Here is a 27,321-nt window from a genome sequence, read left to right on the forward strand (position 1 = left end):
CTTTATTACTCCTGCCCCAATAACTAGGAGACTGGAGATCCAATACCAGCCACAAGTGATAGTTTGGGCAAACAATCCTATCATTCTCAGTGGTTTGAGCATTGGCCTGCTAAACCCAGGGTTGTGAGTTCAATCCTTGAGGGGGCCACTTAGGGATCTGGGGCAAAAATTGGTCCTGCTAGTGAAGACACAGGGCTGGACTCGATGACCTTTCAAGGTTCCTTCCAGTTCTAGGAGATTGGTATATCTCCATTTATTACTTTTACCTTTTGGGTGTGTCCATGCAAACGAGATTAACTCCTGAAGTCCTTTTCCACAGCTCACCACTAGATGTCAGGGGAGAGCTCATTCAGACTCTGCTCACAACTACAAGGAGCATGCATAGCTGTTTGAAATACTGTTTTCAAAGAGTACTTATCAACGGTTTGCTTTCAAACTGGGAAGACATATGAAGTGGAGTCCCAAAGGCGTCTGTCTACCTTGCATCCAGAACAATTCAATATTTTCATTAACCACTTGGCTGATAGAATGCAGAGGATGCCTATAAAATTTACAGACAACACCAATATGGGAGGCTTTGCAAGCATTTTGGAGGACAGAATTATAATTCAAAAGGCTCTTGATAAATTGGAGGATTGGCCGGAAATAAATAAAATGAAATTCAATAAAGAGACATGCAAAGTACTACTCTTAGGAAGGAAAAATCCAATGCACAACTACAAAATGAGAAATAACTGAGAGGCAGCAGTACGGTTGAAAAAGATCTATGGTTACAGTGGATCACAAATGTCAACAGTATAATGCTGTTGAGAAAAAGGCAAATATAATTCTGGGCTATATTAACAGAAGTTTTGTATTTAAGACATGGGAGGTAATTGTTCTGTTCCATTTGGCACTGATAAAGCCTCAATTAGAGTACCAAGTCCAGTTTTGGGCCCACACTCTACAAAAGATATGAATAAATCAGAGTGAGTCCAGATGAGAGCAACAAAAGTGATAAGAGGTTTAAGAAAACATGACTTGTGAGGAAAGGTTGAAATAATTGGGTAAATTTACTCTAGAGAAGAGAAGGCCATGGAGGGACATGCAACTGTCTTCAAATATGCATAAGCAGAGTCTGAATGAGCTCTCCCCTGACATGTAGTGATGAGTTGTGGAAGAGGACTTCAGGAGCTGATCTCATTTCCACGGACAAACCCACCCTACCTACATGCCAGCATGATGGGATTGCTTGCCCAAATTATCACTTGTGGCTGGTATTGGATCCCTAGTCTCCTTGTTATTGGGGCAGGAGTAATAAAGGGTTGTTATCCTTGTGTGACTCAAGGACAGCAGAACTGTATTTGGCATAGCCCAATGGAGGGACTCACCCTCAATGGCACTCGGTAGGCAGGGGGCATGGATTCCAAAGCCCAGTGAGTTGAGGGAGGGTGGGGATAGGTAGCTGTACCTGCTGGTGGGGGCCCTCTTTAAGGGTCCAAGACACCATTTGACCCTTCCTCTCTCCACAGTATAACAAAAGAGCTAATTTAGACTCAACTGAGAGTCTTGTTACACACCGCAGAACTGAAGTCACTGATACCTAAGTCTAAGTGTTAGACCTGCTTTGGGACAGTATTTCTGATGCAATAGACTGCCCGTGTGAACTAGCAGTGAGGCTCCCCCACTAACAGCTGAAATTACTGAGAGCTGTGTGACCTGAAGACAGCCCAGCAGATCTGCTGGCAGGGCGGGCAGTGGAGAGGTGTGGCAATTGACCAGCAAGGCAGCTGGTGGAGAGGACCACAGCAAAGCCTCACAGAGAGGCATGGCAATTGGTCAGCAGGGTGGCTGGCAGAAAGGCGCACCAATCGGCTGGGAAGGCAGCCCATGGAGAGGACCAAAGCGGAGCCCCACAAAGAGGTGTGGCGATCAGTCAGCAGTGCGGCTGGCAGAGAGGATCAGAGGGATCCTGGTGGAGAGGTGTGGTGGTCAGCCAGCAGGGCAGCTGGCAGAAAGGACTGGCGAGTGAGTTCCCAGGCAGTGTTGTGAATCAGGTGTCTTCTTACTCTGCCTCCACCTAGGGTGGGAGGTGAACTCTGCAGATGCACCTCTGGACTCTGGGTCTGCACTGACCAAGGACAACAATTGTAAGTGGGGTGTAGAGGAGGGTCAGACACATTAAAGGGACTTTTTGGGTTGCTGGATTTAAGAACCTGATGGAAAAGGACACTGCCCATCTTATTAGGGGCAGTGTCTTTTGCTCATAGTTTACGTTTATGAACCCTGTTTATGGTGTTTTCCCAAATTAGAGCCAAGTTACTTCCCTCCTTTTATTAAAAGGTTTTTTTTGCTACACTCAGACTCTGTGCTTGCGAGAGGGGAAGTATTGCCTCTTAGAGGCACCCAGGGGGTGGTGTGTAATTGTCCCAGGTCACTGGGTGGGAGCTCAAGCTGATTTTGTGTTGTATTGTTGAAGAGAAACCCCTAGATACTGAACCCAGCCCTTGTTGCTGCCAACTCTGCCTGGCAGAAGGGTTACATACATAAAAGGTTGTTATAAAGAGGATGGTGAGCAAATGTTTTCCTTGACCACTGAAGGTAGGATAAGTAGTAATTGGCTTAGTTTGAATCTAGGGAGATTTAGATCGGACGTTAGGAAAATGTTTCTAACAATAATGATAGTTAAGCACTGGAACAAGTTACCTAGGAATGTAGTGGAATCTCATCAAACAGGTTTTTAAGACTCTGTCAAGGATGGCCTAGGAATACTTAATGCTGCCTTAGCACGAGGGTGGGGTGGAAGGAGAGAGGGATGGATTAGATGACCACTTGAAGGCTCTTCTGTGATTCTATGACCATCAGGACAAACTGCACAAGGTTCTTTGCTATGCACCAGCTGAGCATCAGCCAGCACAGTGCTGTTAGCACCATGGACTGAAATGACCTGGAGCAGAGTACTTGCTTTGCCTGAGCAGCAGTAGCATAGCAGTGTCGATGAGCTACGGGTGCCTGAGCCAGTCAAAGAAGCATTGTGTTTTCTACAGCTTGCACAAGATGTAATGGGGGTTGGGAATCTACTGATTTCCATTTGTAGCAGAAAGAACCTTTTCAAGATGAATATTTTCCTCTAACACGCACAAAGAGCCACCAGTATTTTGGCGGGGGGCCGGGAGGAGGTTAGAGGAGGGAAAAGTGAACATGAAGCTACTAACAGGAAGGGGGGAAAAAGCTTTTTTTCCATTCCAGTAAAATAGATTAAAAGGAAAAGGAAGGAAAACCAGACCCACACCCACCCACGCCAAGCAAAGAAAGAATTGACTTTTCAAAAAGTCAGTAATTTTGTGTCTCAGAATCTATGAGAAAGAAAGGGGGGGAAAAGCCATTGTGTTCTGGTGCCTAGAAAGGGGTGATTGGCTGACTGAAGAAGGAAGTACTTGCATTAGTCAGATTGGCTGCAAGGTCTGGCTGGGCGATAATGTATTCAGCAGTTAGATGGCAGGCAGAAGAATGGATCACTTGAGCCAAGAAATAGCAAATTGGACCTCATTGTTTTGTTTGCTTTGTTTTGAGTTTTAAAATGGACTCATCTAGGTATTGGATGCCTCACAGCCACTGCAGACGTGACTAGTACTTGACTTTTTGCTAAGACACTAGACATTCTTTCGGAAAGTAGCAAGTGTGTCTAAATCCACAATGACACAAACAGTCATATTACTGCAATAAATTTTCCTGACAGCCATTTGAGAGAAAATTTAACAGAATGAAACCCTGTTTAAATAGGAACTAGGAGAAAAATCTGGAACCACCTAGTGGTAAATAAAAGTGAATAAATAGAGTTAGTTCTTATTCCATAAAGTTAATGACAGAAGGCTTTTTTTAAAATCACCATTAAAGAGCTCCAGAGGCCTCTTTAGTTAATTTTTCCAGTTATAAATGCATTGATATAGTCAAAACAGTGAAACATACTTAATCCATTTCAATACTGTAAACAGGCTCTGCCTGTTATGTTTGTGTTTGTTTTCTTTCCTTTTATCCTCAAGAACAAAAACTCTTTAATTTAAATGATAACTTTTTGCAGAACAAAACTTGCGTCATATGTTTAGAATGTGGAGCAAACACATCTCCGCTTGGCAAGGCTCTTGCAGCTTCTAATGTTTGCCCCGGTGTGTATGTCCTCCAGAAGATAGATGACTGTTAGAAGATTTACAATATGCTACATTTAATCAGTCAACCAGTTTATTTTTGATTTAAAATTGTGAAGCAGGGCAAGGTTTATAAAGTTTCAAAGACTGTGCTAGATATTTAGACTGGGCTTCCTTGAGAAAGAGATACATTGCTCAGGGCTAACATTGCTTCCTTGTATGGCTCCTCCTTGCCTTACCGCAAACACAGGCTGTAGCACTGATTTTAAATCCACTCATCTCTCTGCGGCTCTGGGCAATGGTAAATCCAGCAGCTGAACAGTACGTTTTGGATACGATTCCATAACCTAATACCCCTTCTCAGCTCTTTCTATAGCATTTCGTAATAAGGTGCCCACATAGAAGAACTGCATATCAGGAGTGACTTTAATTGTTTCCCTTTGGATGTTGGTAACTTTTGACAACACAGTGAACGTATGCCCATGCATTCTAGAGCACATGACTCAGTCATTCTAGGTTGACAACACTTTGATAGGGAAGGGCAAGGGAACTTTCTATGACTTCCCAAATGTGCTGCAACATTTTCATTGCCTGAATATGATGGGAGGAGGGGTGGAGCCAGAGGGTATTATTCTCCACTATAACCCAGCATTCCCAAAGCCCAGGCTGGGATTCTGCATGTGTATTCATGCATTAGTTGCCTTATGTTATTGCATGAGGGTGAGCAGGGAGGAGAGGAAATTACTGCTGATGGAAGTGACTTTAGGAAAGTAATTTGGTGTGATACAGCATGTCAGTATAAATCACTTATAAAAACCCTTTATTGTCGTGGTTACTCCCTTGTCATGCCTATTAGTCCTTACACTAGGACAGGTTCTCAGTCAATGAGCTCACAAGAGTCCTATCACATTATTCCATGGAAAATGAGCCTGGGAGGTTGTGAAGAGGTGTTGGTGATAAGCATGGTATAATATAGACCAAAGGGAGTGGAGAGCTCTCAGGTTCCAGTTAACTCCAGTGGGAGTTCAGACTGAGGCGAAATGACAGCACTCCTTAAAAGGCTGAGGCTTTACACACACTATTTTTCACTCCACGTGGCAGCTCCTCCTCCTTAACTGGGATTTAAAACCCTAATGCTTCATTTCATATCATACAAACCCAGGTCCCTATCCTTCAGCCTTTACCCCAAGTCATCCTTATTCATATATGCAGCCCCACTGACTACGTGAGAACCACAGGATGAATAAGGATGTTGTGCATGAGTAAGAGTTGCAGGATCTAGTTCCAAGTTTCTTTCTGCCTTCTGTGGATCACGGGCATTCATCCCAATTTAGAAACCCAGCTCTGACTTTTAAAAATGAACTTTCCCTATCCAACTTCATAGCCCCTGCCTTTCATCTCACACACATGCAGAATAAATCCAAGTGCTCAGTTTTTCCATTTTCAGAGTTACTCTTCACACAGATTCTGTCCAACCCATTCAGTGCAGCGCAGAACAATGGACACTACAGTACTGAAGCTGACCTCAGTACCACGGACGTGCAGCCTCCATGGGAGAACCAGGAAGAGGCTAGATATATTTTCCTTCATTTTTTTTTCTAACTCAGGCATAATTTGTGGAGCTGTATTAGTGCAGGCTGATCAGATCTCTCACGTTAAGCAGGGTCAGACCAGGTCAGGATGTAGATAGAGGCCTATAGAAAAACCAAGGATGTTGCAAAGAGTGGTGCTGATGATTCCATATGTGGTGCTATTCCTTTTTTATTGCTATGAAACCAAAGTAGAGGATACTGTGCAGCTGGAGGCATCATTTCTCAAACGAAATGTAAAACTGTGTCCCTGTTGATTTGTCGTTATTTTATTATGCTTTCATTTTTAAAAAAAGTATTCCAGTCTCAAAAACCCTCTTACGTTAAAGAGTTTGAATCTCTTTTACTTAATTTCCACTTAAGCTCCAAATAAATGGCACATAGTATTTTGTACATGCGGTTGAAATAGCCACATGAACCCATTTGTTTTAAATTGAATCAATTTGAACTTTGAAACCCTTTATATGTAATGCAACAGCCCAGCTTTGCATGCAAAAAGCACAATCCACGAGGCATGAAAATTAGGAACTAATTGGTTTGAAAGATGCTCAAGACATGAATAATACTTTTAAAACAACAATGTAAACTATACATAAATTTGAGATTACTTGGTAGTACAATTTAATCCAGTAGCAAGGGTTCAAAAAATATAAAAGGACTGTTTCTAGATTGCAAACAGATATCCTTTCTTTGTGGCTCATTGGGCTTGAGCTCACATTGTTCTTAAGATAAATGTGCATGTTTTGCTACAAATTAAAAGAGATAAACTATGTCCAATGGATCCTTTGTTGTACATAATAAAAGAAAAAGAAAATGCTGAGATCTACAGACAGCTCAGACAAAAGGCACCTCAGAATTAACATATTTTACTAAAGCAATTGTTAAATGACTTGCATGAGAGCTGAGTCCTATGAACACGTTTATATCAGGTAAGGCTACATCTTACATAGCAATACATATAAATATATAGTGCCTTTTATCCTGAAAGGCTTTACAAACACTAAAATACAAGCTACCTAAAAGGATCACTTCACTCACCTCTGAAATGCAGCTGCAGTCAGGTGCAGCAGCTTTGTAACAGAGCACCACACAATAGCTTATAGCAGGAAATGAAAAGTACATTGTAACCAATTGCATTTGGTTGGGACCCTGAGTTTAACACCCTCACACCACGGGCTTTTATTAGAAAGGGATAAGAACCTTGGTTTTACGAAGAGGAATAATCTCATAGTTAAGGCATTAGAGAGTAAGCCTAGGTTCTAATACCAGCTTTGCCAAGACTCCCTGTGTGATCTTCACACAAGTCAGCATCCCTGGATGCCTCAGGCTTGCTGCCTGAAACGTAGGGTAATACCACCTTCTTGCTTCACAGGTGCATTGTGAGGCCTAATTCATATAGTCTGTGAAGTTTGAGATACTCAGAGGGAACATGCCATAGAAATATAATCTACCGTATTATTGCTGTTATACCCCTAGTAGAAGGGTGCTTCTAAAACACCATACTAAGGCATTGATTCTGTACTGACTCAGAGGGACAATGCTACATACAGAACAGCCACTACCATATCTGAATGCACCTAGATTTTCCTTAGAGTTTTAGTAGCCAGGTACTTCTCAGATACAGTCAACGTTATTAGAAGGTCTGATGGCAATCTGTCTTGGCGAGCTGGTTAGGATTTTGCAGCCCAGGTCACCTCCAGAACAAGGCTCTGGTGCTTGAGAAGAATCTAACTCAGCACTGGATTATACAAACTCCTTAAGCCATCAACTGATTGGATTTGTTCTTCGACTATCAATGCTCCAAATCTTCTACCTTCCAGTTTCATCAATGTAGGTCACTTGAGACTGTCTTGCGTGGATGCTGTAGTGGAACAATTCACAGATGGTTGTAGAATACAGATAGTGGCAATGTTCTACTAACCCATCATTGTTCTAGTCTAGTGTCTGAGAAAACTTTTGCCTCAGATGGATTTGGGAAGCTACTAGACCCATAAGTCTCTGAAGGAGGAGCAGCGCAGTCTGTCTACCACCTTACAAAGGAGTGCTGACTTTGACATTTTCAAGGAGCTAATAGTTGATTCAGAACAGGTGTTTTGCTACAGGTCCCACACCCATGCTGAAAATGAGGACCAGTCTGTTTCCTATCTGGAAGAAACCCTTAATTGTTATGATGAGAGTTCCTAAGCCAGTTGTGGCTTAAAAAAATCTGTGTGGACACTGGAAGAAAATTAATCAGACACCAGTTAGCAGAATTGCTATTAAGGCAGATTTTGAATTCAGACTAACTTCTTCCCAAGGTTGAAAAGTAATTGTGATATTTTAATTATTTCCATACATGACAAGAGTTTCAAAAGTGCCTTTTTGAGTATGTGCATTGGCATTATGTACAGCTATAATGCTTCTCCTTTGATGATATTATCCCCTCTGGATTTTCTACATGCATCAATTATCAGTGATGAAAGAGCATGTAGCTATAGATACTTACCAACCATAAATACTTAAATGAGGGAACATAGGGTAAAAGTGTGGGTCTTTTCCAGAAATAAGAATGAATCTTTGATTCATATATGTTACAACTTTATAGCTATTGAATAATAATGATCCAAAAAAGAATCATACACAAAAAAGCTACATTGTAAAGAATATTATTGAAAAGATCTTCTCTTTCCCATCCATCTTTTGTAATACATTTGTGCAGACCATGTTAGTATCACTTTTACTCATGGGACCGCTGTACAAGTTGAAGAGAAACACATCATAAGAGCCTATTTATGATGCTAGTATGTGTTTAGAGCATGTGACTGTGATATTTAAAATATGGACGTGTGACTAAAAGTACAAAGTCTTTTCAGAAGAAACAACCCAGAAGGAAAAATTTATGCCACTCACCTTACCACGTGAAGGCCTACATCTCATTACAGCATGCTTATCTGCACTCCCACTTAACTCTACAGCTGTCTAGCCAGAGCCCAGAATGATACATCTGGAAAAGTTGTGTGGGCTGAGGGAGTTTACATTCATTTTGCAATGTTCACAAGAAAACTAACTGTAGAAAGGTCAGCACATTTTACTTCCATCTACTTGCATTAAATAAAAGCATACTGTATGTTATTTTAACTTTCCGAAACTTGTTTCTCATTAGAAGGCATGAAAAATCCATATCTTGAAGCATCTAGTGTTTGCTCTGGCATACCCTGTGTACTAGGCAGAAGGCTTCAGCAGGTTTGTAGGGGTAAGTATTAGGTAACAAATGTCGAGCAAGCAACAAAGCAGGTTTGAGATGGAGGAACATTAGAGCAAAGAATGCTTCCTGAACAAGTTTGTAAAGCTGTGATCCAAGAATTGGTATCTCTGCTAGTTATGAAGTACAAAAATCCTCACATTGAGCTACATCAGTATCAAATACAGCAGTTAAAAATCCATTATTTTAAAATGTTGGTTAAAGACAAAATTAAAACTTGTGTTTGCGTTGCCTTACAAACAATTGCTGCAAGGCAAATTCTTCTTCCTTGTTAAAATACACATAAGGAAAAAAAATCACTGCAGTATATTGAATCATTGTTATGATTCAGAAATTTGTGGATTTATCATCTCTGTTCAATTAATGCCACATGGAGTACACAGCCGCATTTTCTGTTTTTTTAAACTGTAGAAATAAAATTGGATGGGGAAATCTGATAACTGATGGTAGGCTCCAAATCTTAATACCTTAGATTTATAACTGAGAACTGAGTAGATTTGTGTATATCAATGGGTCCACCAGGTTTTCTAGAACAGGATATTTTATCTGCCGAGTGGTTTTTGTTCGTTGCTTGGAAGAGGAAAGCTAGCTTTCCTGCCTTTTTACACTGCCAATTGTTTTACCCAAATTTGAATGAGCTAGTACAAATAAGGAATTCTTTTCTCAACAGCTATGGAAGAAGATACTCCAGTCAAAAACTGGTTTACCACTTCAGCAAATCCTGCCTGTAAATGTCTGGCCAGTGACTTCTACTATTTCACTGGTGTAACTTTAATTTTGGCACCAAATATCTATTTGTGGAATACTATTGCTGCATAACGGAAAGGGAGAATGGTTGGCATGGATGAGCAGTCAGAGCCGCAGTCACGTCCTCTTCAGTAGTTAGGCATCAACCCAGCTATTTTAGGTCCTTTGGATGAGATGTGAAATTGAAATCTGAACAACTTGTGGTCATTAATGACCTCAAGCAAATTTGAACATAGTAGAGATGGTAATCTGAAATCCTGGCTATGCCCTAATTTAGGTAAATCTATTCTGCCTACCTAAAAATCACTTGTTACAACTGAAGTTATCCTTCACTTCCCCCCTAAATCTTTGTAGTGTATGGCACCGATTGGCAGCTGCATCCCATTGCTTATAATGGACTTTTGGATCTCCTGCTGGAGTAACAGTGCTGTTATAAAAGGGAACTTTATTCAGTTCATCTGAGTTTTTTTTAAATATATATTAAAAATGTAAGATAGCTTTATTTTCAACTAATACAAAAATTTTAAACAAGCAGTTTTGAGCAGCTTAGTTTGTTTCAAAGAATATAGCTTACATGTACATCTTTTGATATTCCAGGATAATATACAGTAAATGAGAAAAAGTAGTCAGCCCCCCACACCCAAATAACTAAGACTGACTAAAAGATCACATGCACCTTCTCATTGATTGAACAGGTAATAATTCCACTCATACGAACATGAAAAAATAAATTTTGATTGTGAAAAGAAAATCTTATACAGATTTCAATCTTTTTAAGAGAGAATTAAAATCAGGTCACCTTGGCATTGAATGAGGTTAGTTTTAATAGGGGACTGCATAATGTGCTAAGTTATTTAAAAGGCTCGGCTTTGCAATGTTCCGATGAGGAGTGTAGGACTGTTCAAAACATCAAAATGAAGTATGAAATTTTCCAAGCTTTGTTCATCTGAACTTTACAAAGTACAGAGGCAACATTAATTTGTCATTATATTAACCCCAGGAGAGTTGAGGATTCCAGAGCTGGCTGGTTAGCAATAATGCATTTTGAGGAAGAGCCTTGTTGAGATACATAGTTCATAGCAATATCAGAAAGTTAATTTACACAAATTATTCACTTTCAGGTTTGGTTGGCTGAAAATTAGTCCAAACCTAACAACAAGATTAGTTTTCAACATTTAAAACAGATCAGGTTTTCCAAAACTTGATTGGCTGAAATATGAGAATTCTAATTTCCATACTAGCTATCAATTTTTTTTGAGGTCACTAACAACCTGTCTCTGCAGGAGACGTGGTGCCCGTGTGTGTGCAAAATGAACAGTATATAAGGTTTTAGATTAGATTATTGTCTAGGGGTGGGAGCCCCCAAGCCACTGGGAGTGCTGAGTGTGTGTGTTCTGGTACATTTCAGCATTTATACAGAACTTTACAAAGGTTAACAAATGAATCACCATTAGAGCCCTATAATCTATGTAAGCAGCAGTAAATCCATTTTATACATAGAAAAGCTAGGGCCATCTAGGAAGTAAGGGTTAGAGTTGGGATGAGAATTCAGGAGTCCCTTGTTTAGTTCTGTACTTTCTCCGTTAAATCATACTGTCTCTCACACTACTGGACAGACCCTTCTTTTGACCAGATGCCACATTGTTTGCTTAGCTTCAGGCAGCTAGCAAAGAGTACATTTGTGGCAGTCTTCACCTTAGAGGACTGCCCTTGAAAGTTTTAGGTGTCTGAGGTTGCATTGTATATAACCCACGATCTTTGGGAAACACCAGTGAGACACTCATCTCTAGCAATTATTTTACATCCAATGACCTTTTCAAGGTTTTCTATAGGCTAGAAGCATATCCCCCCCACCCCCGATGAAAGCTGAGATTAGCCATATTTCCAGTCCACCCTGCCCTGCCCCAATTAGGTGTTGTGGGGAACAGGGTTGCCAGCACTAACTTCACATGCTCCAAAGGCTGTTTCTATTCACATTTAATATAGAATTCAAATATATCGTCAATATCCCACTGCATTTCAGAACATAAGAATTTGAACCACTTGTGTTCAGAATGTTGCAGATTTTGTATCATTGTTCCCACCACAGTCTCTAGTATTACACATTATTACACCAAATAGGGCTCAATACCCAGGGAGGACTAGAATACAGACCACTCTCTCTAGCTGTGTTGGCTCTGCAGTACTAATAGGGGTATAAAGTAGTTGAAGAGGCTATTTTAATCATTGAAATGAGCATACATAACTGAACACACAGGGAACAGTTCTACTGAAGATGCTATTTTACAGAGCTACTTTCTGACCAGAACAGTAAAAGTTATGGATCTGTTTTATGAGCAAGAACCTCACTCTTAAATAATGGCGGTACATGAACTGTTTGCAAGTTCTTCCAACCATTTCCTTTGATCCATGAGCACTGCATTGAGCTTATTCAGGATGACAATCAGCCAAATGTCTCTCATTCAAACATAACTGCCTGATCCTTGACGAAATGTCTCCCAAGGGTCACCCACGGAGGGGACACAGAGCAGAGAGTCTCAGACCATACTTCTTTACAATATGCTCTAGCTGCCTCATTTGCATGCTGAACTGGAATGTGATGATTCCTTGATTTAGAATCAATTTGTACATGAATCCACTCTCATTCAAAGGGCTTGAATTTGTGTATTCTTGATCGCCTCCAAAATATGAGTACCAGATAATACATTCAAATGTATTAACCACCTGCCAAATTAAAAAGTAGTTCAATATGTCAGGTTTGAAGAAATGCAGCCATTGGAAAATGTCCCCTTTCCATATTATCTTAATGCCAGAGGATATGGGGTTTGTTTCTTCCTTGGACTGTGATGTTACATGTAATTCAGAATGGTGGCCTGTGTGTCACAAGCATCTTACCCTGTTGTGCTGAAGTCAACTATCCAGAGCAGGTGTCCTGTGTTCCCTTTGCTGATCGAGCCTATATCCACTTAGTGCTTTTTCTATGCAAAGGGCAAGGAGCTTGCTACTAATGTCTCAAGCAGATCCCCCCCCCCCACAAAAGAAAATAAACAGCTTGCTCATCAGACTATTTTGGGGTATAGATGTTGATGCCCTCTCCTCCTGTTCTGACCCAGCTGGGCCTCTTTCTTCAGCCGTTCCCTTTCAGTAGAATCTGTGGTGGTGGATCTCTCCAAGGCCTGCATTTCTGCACTGAGGACCTCAGCCCAGCAAGTCTAATAGAAGTTCCTTGTGCTCTTAACTTCCATAGCCTCATTCTTGAGTCAGTAATAGCTCATTTTGATTGAAAGGTGGATTTCAATGTCTGTTGGAGTCCCCGCCACAACTTGTCCCCTCCTCCCATGTCCAGGATGCCATTTTAGGCAGGAGTGTTACTTACTCTCTACCCATCCCATGATCAGCAGTTATATTGAGGCTTGTTCCTAGTCGTCTCCTCTCAGGGATGGAACAGATAGGATGGACATCTATTAATTTTCTGCTGGTTAATTTTGTTGGAGGGAGTTGGATGGTGTCTGTACTGTTCCCAGTTAAGCAGTCCTTTGGGAGAGGGACAAATGAATGAATAAAAAATAAATCTAATCTTATCCAGGCATATTTGGAGCTGCCTAGCCACCTCCTTTAGGAATCCTCCCCCTCGGATGCTTACAGAGAAGAAATAGTATGTGAAGGCGTTACTATTGACAGTACTTTTATTAAAGGCAGAGCCATACTTCTGAACATTCAAGTGTGGGCAGGAATTGAAGGTAAAGAAAGTAACTGAAAATATCTATCATCAATGGACTTAGCTTTAAGTAGCCAGGTAAAATATGAGATCGTTCCCAAAAATCATATGGTTGAACCTACGTAGCACAACCACCACCACCTGAATCTCAGAAAATAAAAGGCCAGTCTCAAATGAGGCAAAGTTTTTCTTCTGTTCTGGTGGATTTGACTGACATGAAAAGGTGAAAGCAACACAGTGACTGCTGAAACTCTCATGAATTACCAGCATAGCAGGAATCAGCAGACCACCTACCCCCTCACCAAAACAGCTGTGCTGGATTATTTCTTTCTGCCTTTATAGGAGAAATAACAAAAATATTCTTGTTCACCACAGTATGTGATTTCTTTAACGGCCTGGTCAATAGATTAATAATAATGTATGAGCATACCAAAGGATCATGAAGTCTCAATATTAAAGATCCTTTGAGGTTAAAGCAAGTTTTAAGAGCAGGCAAGAAGCTTATTTACAATCTGTTATACTAAGCTCTCATGCTGCCATCATGTCTCAGTAGAGATGTGCCTGAACCCAAACCTCAGCAGATCCATACATCCTGAACAGTGGAAGAATTCAGATCCTAATCTCAGAGGTTGGGCCCACGCTCAGGAGGCCACTACCTGCAGGAAGCTAAGAAATCCTATTTTCACGGTCTCTGTAGAGCAGGAAGGGAAGGGGGATAATCTTTTAGCTCAGTCTCAGAGCTAGGAAATTTGGGATTATTTCTGGCTCTGCTACAGACTTCCAAGGATTAATATTAGGTACTCAGTTTGTACGGTGACTATCACAGAGAAGGATATAAAGCAATCAATACAAAAAACTTTCCACTAAAATATTGAGTTGTTTACTTTTATACTGAACCATATTAAGAGTTTCATTCACATATGAATCTGAATTAAAGAACCTTAATAAAATTCACAGTACCTTTAGATAAACATTTGTTTGTAATATCGTTTATACGTATTATTGCCATTTCCTGGGTTGACAATTTCACCCCGTTTATCACTGACAGCTTTAATTATTTTTTCAGCTGTGGCTCATGTTAATTGTGGAAGAAGCTAATAGATAGGAATGTGAGATAAACGTGCCTAATACCTTTAATGTATGTGATGACTTTACCAGGCTTATGGTACTGTATTTACTGTAAACAACAGGTCATGCTCGTAGAGGTAATGGGGCAAACTATGAACTATTCTGCATAGTGACATCTGGGCAGCTTGGCACAAAAGATCTACTATCTTCCAAAGTATGATTAGCTACTTTAATTAGCACTGGTGCCACTGACCTTGGGGAGAGCAGACATTGACAAGCAAGTGTAAACCAAGGAGAAACAAGTCTTTCTGGTTAACATACACTGCATTTTAGTAATAGTTGATTAAGAAAAAGATTGTTATTCTGTTGATTTACCTTTTTAGCAGTCAATGTCTATCAAGCTTTTCCTTTTTGGAACAACAGGACGGAATGCAGGGACTGCATATACATTTAAATATTCTTAAACAGAAAAGCAATTCCACAAATACAGTAGCTTTAGACAGCCTAAATGACAAGCACGACAATAGGGTCAGTTCCCTTCACATACTGAAATGCAGGTGGGTCCCCTGAAGAAGTACTGTGCATATGTTACATGGACTTTTTAATGAAATAACATGGATATAGTTTTGTTAATAATGGAAACTTGTCCTTTCAAAACAAACTAGAAAACTACACCACAATTTTCTTAAAGTTGGGATCAAGAGTTAATTTGGGGGCCTGATCCTACCTAGATCCCTGGTGTTAATCACTTTTATCTTATGTATAGCAGCTAACACACTTGTGTGTGTGAGGACAGTAGTTAGTTCTGAAAAAATACAGATGTGCATTATGTAGTGGAGGGTAGATCTAAGACCTCAAGAAGTTAAGGAAGTTAGCATGCCACTGGTCAAAAATGGATTTAGAAATACTTGTATAGAAGTTGAGTGACAATTCCAATTCACAGCATGAACTGTTATTTTATAAGGACCATGTCAAAGCTGACAGGCCCAAAATGCAATTTACAATAAAATTATAAAGAAATGCCTTTTTAATTCTGAAAAGCCATCAACCTTGCAAATCCAATACTGCCACGTTGTTAAAATACTACCTACTCTGCTGGGTAGCTTTAAATCCAGGTTTGTTTTTTGTGGCTGTGTATGCAAGTCATGCTGCAGCTCATTCTGCAAACTTCTTTGTGATGAGGCAGGGTATTGATACTATTTCGACTGTACAAGAATCCTTCTCTTGGGATTTCCATGATTCAGCATTCCACCCATTAATAACTGATTAAAAGTAAAATCAATCTTGTGTGATATCTCAAGGTAAATATGGCTCTTAACTGAGTGAAATCCTCATAGCAAATTTACAAATGTATGATTTTTACATTGTTTTGTTTAATAGATGCACGTTCTTTCCATTGCCTGTTCAAATGTAATGTATTCAGCATATGTTTCATAGTAATAGAGATGGACTATTTTCCCCCCCAGTTTAAGTAGGCTGATATAAAAGGGTAAAGATAATTCTTTGTCATTAGTTTTATTTTTTAATATATAATGCATTTTAATATTGGAATCAAATTAATTCTGCAATTGTATACATTTTGTGAAAGAAAACAAAAAGTCTTCAAGATTCATGTATCAGTGTTATAGTAGGTGAGCAAGTTTCAATAAATTAGGAAAATAATGTTTTCCACATGTAAAACTTCCAATTTCTAATGTATAAAATGTTAGGCGTACAATTACAAAGATCCTCCTTATAAAATAGGATATATTTGGACAATATTTCACTCTATTTCCATAGTAGCAACAAGTTAATGACATGAACCAGACATCACCCCTCTTCTGCACCCCCAAATTCTTAGTTTTCTCTAAATATTCCAAACCTTTGGCTGCTTTACTGAATAGAATTTCTAAAGTGTTTATGATTTACACATTGCTAGGCTTGCCAACCAAATGATTAAAAACACTCCCATCCATTGTCATGCCCTTTACTTACTTGAAAAGGGGTTTTGTGTTTTCATTTGACTCTGTCCCTTTCTGGACTGTAAAAGCAAGGACATTTGTAAGAGTAACAGTAAGCAGAGGAAATCAGTGTACTCATTGCAAATTCCTATTTTACAAAGAAGATTGCTCTGCATATTTCCCACACAAAGATATCAAGAAACAAATGTTACATTTTTATATGAACTTCTGTGAATCCGTAACTGCATTGGACACAGTGCTTTTTTTCTTTTCTTATTGTTATAAATTTTAATTTATATTAAATGTAGCCATAATGGAGCTCAGCAGTCTCATGATGGTTAGCTAAATCTAGCCTGACCTTCAGACCAACCCACACAATAGATGGAAGATATTCACTTTACGTGGTGGTTTACGAGGTTGGGAAAGGAAATGATGTCCTCTATCACCACATGTCACAGAGCGCAGTGGCCCTATCTGCCTTTCAAGGTCCAGTCCAACTTCAGGAGGTAGTTGAGGGATAGAGATCCTATGTTTTTGCATGGGATAAAGCACTCTCTCCCTCCCCCATTGTTAGTCTAGTGGTTTGGCTGGCTAACACAATACTCCAGACACACAGATGTTCTAATTTGTTTGTACTATCAGGTCAAGGGGCTAATAAACTAATGAAAATTCTTTAAAGTTCTATTAAATGAAGCATGATTATTAGATTTCCATTCATCTGTGAATATGAAAACAAAGCATGAAGAAAATACTATTAGTTTTCAAATCTTCTAATTCCATCCTAGTCTTGATATGTTATAACTGCCTAATTTGGAAACCAAACCAGAAATGTGCAGCCAGCCTGACCAATGCTGTATCTCAATCAGTTGCTTAACAGCTTTGTTTTGCCAGCATTTTGTATACTCAAACAGTACGAGACAAGAAAATGTTGCACTGGAGTCCAAAACTGTCTGGGGAGTTATTTTTCTTCCATTGCACTCCTTGGAATAAGTTTATTTGTTTACACTTTGAAGGGGTTCTCCTCAGTACATGCACCATATAGTAATGTCGCAGTTCTATTTAAAATCTCTACTTAGTTACATAAAGTATTTGTTTCTCAATCTGAGCTTCTGAAGTAATTGTATTACTAGGAATCATTTCCATTTGTAGTCCTGCAATAATTCTACAGTATATTTTAAAACCATTTCTGAAATAGCAAAACTCACTAAGAAAATAAACCAGCTAGAAATACCAATTGAATATTTATGTTATGCGTAGATGTGTCATATTATTCCAAATTAATCACTTGTTTTGACCCAAAAGTACGTATTTTGAAAACCTGTTTCAAGGTAGTGAAAAATGTACTTCCAAAAATGAATATTGAAAAGATTCAAGCTGACCACTTCAGTTCTACTCAATGTTTATTTTCATATTTGGATCGTGGAAATCATGTATAAATCAGACAGTACAAGTTCCTCTGGTCTTGCAGTTGCCTATATGAATGGGTCAACTTCTAAGTCTAGATGATGTATTTTTAGTATAAAGTCAGGATAATATGACATTTAACTATCAACCAATACCCAATTACAGAAAAGATACAAACTTTTGTAATATAAATTAATTGCCATTACAAAAAGGCAACTGTAGTAGCTAATAAGGTACAAAAATCTGTAACTTCTATAAATATAATGAAACGCCAGAAACTAAATGAAATAATACATCACAGAATTCTGTACAGCACATTTGAATATGCAAACTAAGACACCGCACATTATACAGCAAGAAAGACTACCAAAAACACTAACAGGGATTTCCAAAACCACTGCAAATTCTGTTCGTACAAGCACAGGACATAACATGGAAACAACAAGATGACCAGCTCAGAACTCCTAGACAAAGGAGGCCAGTTGTAAAACATTAGGCGTCAGACAGAAGCATGACAAAAACAGCTGTTGTTGGATACTGATTGATAATGTTTTTATTCTGAGTGCTGAAACACTGCAGACAGACTTAGGTCTGAGAAGCCGCCCAGTGTGGGCACATCCACACACACACACACACACACACCCAGAAAGTAATTTAACAGATGGCTTAAAAACATTAAACTACAATATCTTTTTTTTTTTAAAGACAATATTCACTGTTTAATGAAGTTGCATGGAACTTAGCTCGTTCCTACTGATTGAATTTATTTAATCTAAATGATGAATGCACAGGAAGAGAAAACAGTAATTGAGATTGGTCATCTGAATAAAAATTGTGTGGTGTTCACAGATTCTGTATTAAGAATATTCAAGAACACTTTAGACAAAGAAAGTGTGACATGAACTGCTATGAATTTTTTAATCCCTCCATAAAAAAGGTGAAAGTGTTTAAACATTTAAAATCTACAAATCCATTATAATCCATTCACAAACAGAACCATATTCAAAGTAATGTTAAACACCTTTCTTGAATCCTTGTAACAGTTACAAGGTATTGTTTCAACCTGTAGTATAGAGCGATTACTAAGAATATGCAAATTGAAAATCATTACAAAAAAAATTCACTGCTCCTGTGCAGTTGACGATTTCCTAAAGAAAAGAATTAAACATCAAAAGGTCCTAATATACTGTATAAGAGAGTATGGCTAAAGTCACATTCTGATTGGCTAGTTAGGCCTTCTTGATATCACTGCTATGTAGCACTTTCCAACAGTGCATAGCTGAGATCTCATGACCAAACTAATATCAAACCCCCTATGACCTTTGCATCAAATTCACTATTTTACACTAACAGTAAGACGTGAGTGGAGTTGGTCTCATTTACACCTGTTGTGAATTTGATTAATTACATCTAATATGGGCCACAGGGCAGAAAATCGTAAAAAGATCATTCCTCCCACCCTCTAATTTTAAACTGAAAAGCAGCTAAAGTTTAGAATGCTTCCTTTCCCCTTTTGCCCCCAGAGCAGGCTTCCCTTTTGCATGCAGCCCGTTTCCCCTTCTTACTCCCATCCTCCTCCAAACAGCTTCTTTTGCAGATGCCTGAGAACTTTAAATTGTTTGTGTTACCTGAAAGAGTGAATTGGAAGCTCTAAACTAGATCCCAATTCCTATTTAGTTCAGGTGCAGGGAGCCCACTCAAGGTGCACAGCAATACCTGAGGGGCAGCAAGTGTGCTTCCAATTCATAGAAGGAGAATTGGGAGCTGGTTTTGAGTAACATAAACAGTTTAAGTTCCTGAGTATCTGCAGAAGAGGTGCCTTGGGGCAGCACATGGGTAAGAAATACAAAGATAGGGGAAGAGAGGGAGAGGAAAGTGTCAGTGAGCCCAGAGCCGGGAGAACCTGCTGGCGTGGCTCAACGAGGGCGATGCCAAAGAGCTGCAGGCCCTGCGCTGCATCGGGGACAAGAGAGCCCAGAGCATCCTGGCCTGGAGACAGCAGCTCGGGCCCTTCAGCCAGGTGGAGGACCTGCAGCAGGTGGAGGGGATGACAGCCCGACACGTGGCCTCTTTCCTGAAAGCAAACCTGCTGTGCGCCCTGGGCTGCGACCCGTTTGCGCCCCCCGCTCAATAAAAGTCTCTGTGTCCATCAAAAAAAAAAAAAGATTCTAGCGCTCTGGTCACTTTCAGCTCTCAGTTTCTATTACACAATTAATTCAGAAGCTACTCAGGAACCCCCACTTCGTTTTGATTATAGGAAGTGAGTTGAAGTAGCCTCTACCAGGCCAGACACTTATATTGAAGTGGGCCTCAGGGAAGTTCACAAAGTGAGGGAAGAAGTGATCCAAATAGTTCAAGGAAACTTAAAAAGGTAAAAGTTATAGATACCAGTTAATTTAGCATAGAGTACATTACAAATAGAGAACCAGCTTTTATAGGCTCTCCCTCACTATTTTTTCTTATCCTCAAACTAGTTATAAACTATAAAACTTAAAGAAATGAATCTTCAGAGTGAAAAGACATGTTGCATAAAGCTCTGAAAAGTAGTTTAAGAAGATTTTCCAAAACCTGAAACACAGAATCAAGATGGATTTCTATACCCTCAACATGCCATTGCAGGGTATGCATCAAGCAGGATATCAGTGGACGAGGCACAACAACCAAGGTACGTACCAAACATCTACTGATTTCTACACCCTGTTGTGATATCTGGTTTTATTATGAATCAATGAACTGAGAAGCTCACTTGAAAACCAAACTGATTTATATCATTTTAAAACTGCCAAAAGGCATGCAAATGCTGCAAACCTGGGGTGGCTGGGGTTAAGGGGTGGAATATGTATTGCATTCCTTGAACTGAATGGATTTTTTCCAAATTTGTTCAAAACTTTGGTTCTGATTAATAAACTTTTTACTAACATTCAGTCCTCAGCAAATTTCTGAAGGCATTTTTTTAAAGTCCTGAAAATAGGGGTTTATAACAGAGATATTGGCAGACCCTTAACTATAATATAGAGGTAGGAGCATAGTTGTGATAACAATACTACTTTGAGTGAGAGATACAGGAGATCCCTTAATTTAAATGTCACACATCATGCTATTTATCCAGCATGCATCCACATCTGAGTTAAAATACATATACTCTTGCTGCTCTTTAATCATAGTCACTAAAAAAACAGGTAAACTTTATTTTATTCAACCTATTTAATTTTTTAACAAATATTACCTACTTAAGTTGTAGCTGCAATTTTATGCAAGCTATTTTTTATATTCCAGATAATCCAAAGTCCATAGCAAATGCTGATATGTGCACACGCTGTGTTTGTGTCTTATTTCCCCTTACTCCCATTAACTTCACCGCTTGTGCCTTTGAAAGGGTTAAGAATTAGAATAGTAATCAACCAGCAAGGTATTTGTATTTTCATTCAGTAAGACTTCAGACTAGACTTTGCATCAAGACATTTCCTTGCTTGTAAGATGATTTACGGGTATTCTCAGTGGCCGTCCTTTCCAGATAGTCCTTGGGGTCAGCAAACTAGCTAACACACAAAGTAATATCCACAAATTTTTATGACACTTACTTTTCAGAAAACATAGTTGGTGGTATTTTTTTTCAACCTTTACAGATTGTGACTTTGTGCATGCAGAATTCCATATCAAGTATATTTTTATGATAATGCAGGGAGAAAACATGCAGTGAGCAGAATTAGTGGTAAACAAAGAGTAACTCCCTATATTTCAGTAGTGTGATGACTTAACTGGAATAATCATATACCCAATTTACAGCACATTTATTTTAACAAACAGATCTTCTGCACTAAATGAAAGTTTATATTTACTGTAAGCTGCAACGCAGTCTTGATAGCAAATCATAATTAAGCTGGGAGCAGAACAAACAGGTACAATGATGATTGGAGAAGCAGTCCTCTTTCCTAGCTTTTCACATTCTTGAAGGCTCAAGCTCTCTCTCTTCTAGCAAATTTATCAGAAGGGTGAAGCTGTCTTTTACTGCTTCCATATCATCCAGGGAGCAGGGTTTAAGAATCCAGCGCTTTCCTCGTGCAAGTGGTTCAAGTTCAAAATATTTTTTGATCTATTTTTAAAAAAGTAAAAAAGAGGAAAAATTAACATTTCTTTCATATTACAGCTGGTCTCTTGAAAATAAAGTGAGGAAAAAACCCAGAGGACATATTTTTAGAATCACATCCCACAGCTGTTCTTATACTACAGGTTATATGTTGTGACCGGAAAGTGTCTTCTTTACGGGTGAGTGACCTGCTTTGCAAACCACCGTTCTACCAATACATTTAACATCATGGGAGGTCTGAGAAAGAATTATATGCACTTAAGGCATAGAGTAAAGTATATTAAGCAAGTGTTAAAAAAAAGTAAAAAAAAGAAGAGCAAACAACTTTATAAACAGCTGGGCTTGTACTTTAAAATCAACCTCATGACATGCTGCACCATATTGTTATTGGTAAACATCTGTAACTACCTGATCAACCAAAATATGTAACACAAATTTAACTGTCAAAAAATTCCCCAAACTTATGTACTTGATTCAATGGTAAATTACAGTAGAGGTTTCCTAGGAACCTCACGCAACAGAATGCTAGATGCCAATGACTTACACAACCAGTTAACTCATTTGTAGACTAGGATATTAATGTGATCAAGGTAACAATATGTATTATGTATGAGAGATGCTGTCTTTCTGTCTCTGATTGGCACATAGCATATTCTAGGTACAACAAAATTAAGCATTAGTATTACCATAGAACAGTGGTTTTCAACCTGTGGTCCATGGACTCGTGTGGGTCCACAGACTATGTCAAATTTTCCGAAGGGGTCTGCCCTGCCATTCAAAATTTTTTAAGGGGCTGCAAATCAGAAAAGATTGAAAACCACTGATATAGAATAATGACAGTTAAGCTGTGAATCTTTTTGACTACATTAAATCTCACTGTGGTATTTCTACACTAGTCATGTAGCAAAGAGATATGAAAAAAACCTGTAAATACAACTTTTAATCACAAATGTTAAGAGTATCAAAATACTTGACAGAAAATATTTGGGAAGATGTATACCCTAGTAAGGATTTCATTGACATTCATGATAGCAGCCATAAAGCAGGAAACACTTATAGACAAGTAAAGAAAGCCAGGTATATGTTGGTTCTTCCCAAACTCACTGAAAGGTTTTTACTTCTTTTAAACACAAAGAGGGGGGAGGGATAGCTCAGTGGTTTGAGCATTGGCCTGCTAAACCCAGGGTTGTGAGTTCAATCCTTGAGGAGGCCACTTAGGGATCTGGGGCAAAAATTGGTCCTGCTAGTGAAGGCAGGGGGCTGGACTCGATGACCTTTCAAGGTCCCTTCCAGTTCTAGGAGATTGGTATATCTCCAATTATTACCTTTTTTTATTACAATAGTTTCATTGTGGTTTAAATACATTATCAAGAAAAAAATAGGTTCAATTAAAGAAAAAAGAGGTATAATAGGTGGTACTTTTCAGACTATTTCGATCAATGGATTTCATTAAGCTGTGTTTGTCAAGGAAAATTCCAACATACTTTTTCCTTAGTCATTATTTGATCAAGAAAACCTACTAATGTCGTACACGTCAAATGGACTTTTATCATAACTGCAATTACATGCATCAATGTTTGCTATTGTCAACAAAGGAATAGAAATATTTTGTCCTTAAAGTTTAGTCTGAACATTCTTGTACTGAGGAATGTTTTTGCAAGAAATATTAACTTTCCACTCTCATAAAAACAGCCACAAACATGCACAATAATAGTAATTATTATTTTTATTTGTATTGTGGTAGCAACCAGAGGCCACAATAAGTTATCAGAAGCCTACAGCACTAGATTCTGTACTCAATAACTAAATCTTCTAAAGATTAAACATTCTCCTTGCAGCTCTTCAAAATGCCCCTGCAACTGTTTTGTTTACCTGGTAACCTAATTAAATACTAGAAATCTGTAGCAATTTTATTAATTGACATAAATCTGAATGTATGTACTGTTGTGATAAGCAGGGGCGGCTCTAGCGTTTTGGCCGCCCCAAGCAGTCATGCGCGGGAGGCGCCCCGGAGCCGCGGACCTTCCGCGGGCATGACTGCGGAGGGTCCGCTGGATTCCGCGTGGCTCGGCTGTACCCCCCGCGGCTGCGGACGGTTCGCGGACGCGGCGCGCGCGCTCCGCTGCTGAGCTGCATGCCTGCGGGGTCCCAGCGAGCCGCCGCCGCGCCCCCGCGCGCATCGCTGCGCCGCCGCCGCGCCGCCGCCCCCCAGCCTGTTGCCCTGCGGGGGCGGGAGGCCCTTTTGATGCAGCACCAGCTTGCTTGCTTTTTTGCTGCCCAGAGCCCCCTGGTGATAAGATACTTAGATGAAGTGCTAGACAGAAGTCTATATTAGAAATATTACAATGAGGTAGGAGCGATTACTTATCTACAATTATCTATAAAGGTAACTGCATTACTAGGGATCTTGATCATAGTTATCAGAAAAGTTGATATTTCTATTTAAATAAAGAAGTGGGAACAGCTGCCTGTCTCAGCTGAGAAATAGTCAAACCTAGATTTGTTAAACAATGCAGAGTCAGGTTGGAAACAACCTAGAAAGACGATGTAAAATCAAGAGTAGATAAATGTGTAGGAATACTTACCTATGAACAGCAGTTACCAAACCATTATTTACTGTGCTTTCCCTTTGTGTAAAATGTTATAACATTGGTGATAATTTTAATAAGTTTAAAATTTGCAGTAACATTGCAAAAATTGCCTAAAATCTTGAGACAATTAAGGATTTTAGAACTGAATTTTTAATACTATTAGGATACCTATTTCATATCATTATTATTAAATCTATATGTCAGTGTGGTAAATCATTAGAATACACAGTAATCTAGTGAAGGTATGTATCTTGAAGTCTTTCATATAGTAGAAATTATACTAAAGGTCAATTTAGGTCAACATTTAACCAAAGTATACTTTGAATGCTAAGTATGGAGAGGAAGTGAAAGCTGTACAAAAACATAACAAATCAAGGTTTCACTATAGCCACTTGATAAAAGGACCCTGCTGGTGTTAAGCTGACAAATATGGCTGAGTAACCTGAGATTTTCAGACCTCTAACCTACAGAATGCCTACCATACACCCCCCCTACTGGTAGACCACTGCTATCTGCCCCACTGATTACATACAAGTCTTACTTTACAATCCTATTTATACTTAATGCTTGAAATAAGGTCAACCAAGGCTGATTATCAAAAGGTAATTGCATTTTAATGATGGAGTCCTTGAGCTTAAGCTTTAAAATTTACAAATTATGAAAATGCATATGGAAAAGAAATAACGGTACCAAGCACACTAGCAGGTTAGTTTTCATGCAACTTAGAGCAAAAGGAACAACCACTTACCAGGTCATACTGTTGTCAAGATGTAGCCTAAAATCATTTTGTACATTTCAGTGACAGTATGTTCCAAAACAAAGTCAATTATTGAGTAATAAAACAGGGCAAAATTTCCTTTGGTAAATTGGTATAGGAAAAATTGTTTTCCTGAAAAAAGTTTAAAATCCCATTCTTTTTGGGTTTTTTTTATTTCTTGGTATGTAAATAAAATATAGAAATTAAATTAACAATCTGGCACAAATATTCTGTCTCTGTGAGGCTGATCAATGTTCCAAAATATCCACAGCCAGAGAACCTAAATCTTGGTGGCTGCTGAAATAAGAGGAAGCTGATCATTAGGTAGTGGCTTTTGGAGTAGGAACCTCTGGTGATGACACCACAGAACAGCTGTTTGGAATACCCATAGGAGTGCAGCTATTCTGGGTACAGCCATGGAGAAAAAGGCTTGCTAGCTGACTTGTCTCTAACCCAGATATAGAAAGGGACTATAATTAACCTACCTCTATTTTAGATATTTAACAACACTGCCATAGAAGTGATCTTCAGAATAATTAATTGTACGTTATTGCATTATCCAATGTAATCTTTACACTAAGTGGATGAACCTCAATAAGTCAAGGGCTTTAGGAACTGTTTCCACTATTCTGAAGTCTTTGGAAATTAGTTTGCATACACAAACATTTCTCCTGTAATTCAAACCAGTGTTTGCCCTCTTATGTATACAAAGTGTGATTCAATTCTAAAAAACAAATATTTTCAGACTAAAAAAGAAGCCTGCACTATGCATCTGAGATAAGACAGTGACTCAAAAGCTAGATTGGCATAATTAGGTGCCCTATGTTGTGTATATGGTCTACATTTCTGTTGGAATTCTCTCTCTCTCTAACTTATCTCCCCTCCACCATCCCCTCATTTCTTTGTATTTGTTTTCAACAATGTCTTTCCTTCATTTTCACACATTTATTCCCTAAGGGATTTTTTCTCTCTGCTCCTATTTTCACAACTCTTCTAGGCATGATGCAACCCAACCACCACTAAAATGTCTGAGTGGGTTTGAAACTGTGTGAACAGCCTACCTACCCTAGTTCTTGCACAATCTCTCATCACAGTAGGACAAAAGTGGTCATTTACTAGTAGGAGCTCTTCTGTCTTCTCCTATTGCCTGAATGGTGAAAAGGATCTCTTCCTGTGCATGGGATTTTAAGTTGAATATAAAGCTACGAACTCCCACCTCAGGTATGCTGCATTCAGCATACAATTATCTGTCTTGAACAAACTAACATTATTTACAACAGGACTACAAAATTTCTAAAAACTGAGGTTAGAAAAAAATATGATGAATTAAATGCACAACACTGTAAGACTTCTGTAACGTTTCTAGTGGTCCCCATTTTGGGTCTTCATCCCACAATGGGGTCTTGTCATGTTGCAAAAATTAAGTTGCATTGATACCATATTCTGTAATCAATAACCCTCCTTCACAAACATGTAAAATACTATTCTCTCCCACTTGAATACACTAGAAATATTCTCAAATATTGCTTTCTCCAACATGTAGATTAAGCAAAAACTGGCAAATATTCATGCCCAGATCCTCAGCAAGTGTAAATCAGCACAATACCATGATGATTGTGGTCCTACACCAACATAAACAGGCTGAGTATCTGGCCCCAAAGTTAATTTCATATGTGACATTACTAATGTGCATCTATTCCATTCATAAAACCCATTTCAGTGAAATGTGCTGATGTGCTATATTCAGATAGGACAACAAGAAAAAAATTGCTTTGATTGTACTGATGGCTATGAATGTATTTCAGTATCCTTTTAGATAAAAAAATCATGCAAATAGACAAATGCGCTGAACCTTGTTTGCAGCCTCGGCTGAAATCCAAGTTAAAATGTATTTCAATCATTTGAAAAACATGTCCAAAACAAATGAAATTCTTCCTTATGAAAGAATGCTATTACCACAGCGTTACCATGATAGTTTGAGATTTAGACAAAGTTGGATATAGCCCTCCATTTTTTTTTGTTTTTTGAATAAGCAGACAAATCCAATAGTCCAAA

At 38.9% G+C, this 27,321-nt stretch overlaps 1 protein-coding gene across 5 annotated transcripts in view; it reads right to left on the reverse strand.

The window, feature by feature from the left end:
• Positions 1-17,809: 17,809 nt before the first annotated feature.
• Positions 17,810-27,321, reverse strand: part of ARL15 (ADP ribosylation factor like GTPase 15) — a 314,760-nt gene continuing 305,248 nt past the window's right edge. For all 5 annotated transcript variants that reach the window (XM_039543482.1, XM_039543480.1, XM_039543479.1 and 2 more), the window contains exon 5: positions 17,810-21,924. In XM_039543482.1, coding sequence (XP_039399416.1) covers positions 21,772-21,924 — 153 coding nt within the window. In that variant the 3' untranslated portion in view covers positions 17,810-21,771. The remainder of the gene's footprint in view (positions 21,925-27,321) is intronic.

Source organism: Mauremys reevesii, linkage group 6, assembly GCF_016161935.1.
Source record: "Mauremys reevesii isolate NIE-2019 linkage group 6, ASM1616193v1, whole genome shotgun sequence".
NCBI lineage: Eukaryota > Metazoa > Chordata > Testudines > Geoemydidae > Mauremys > Mauremys reevesii.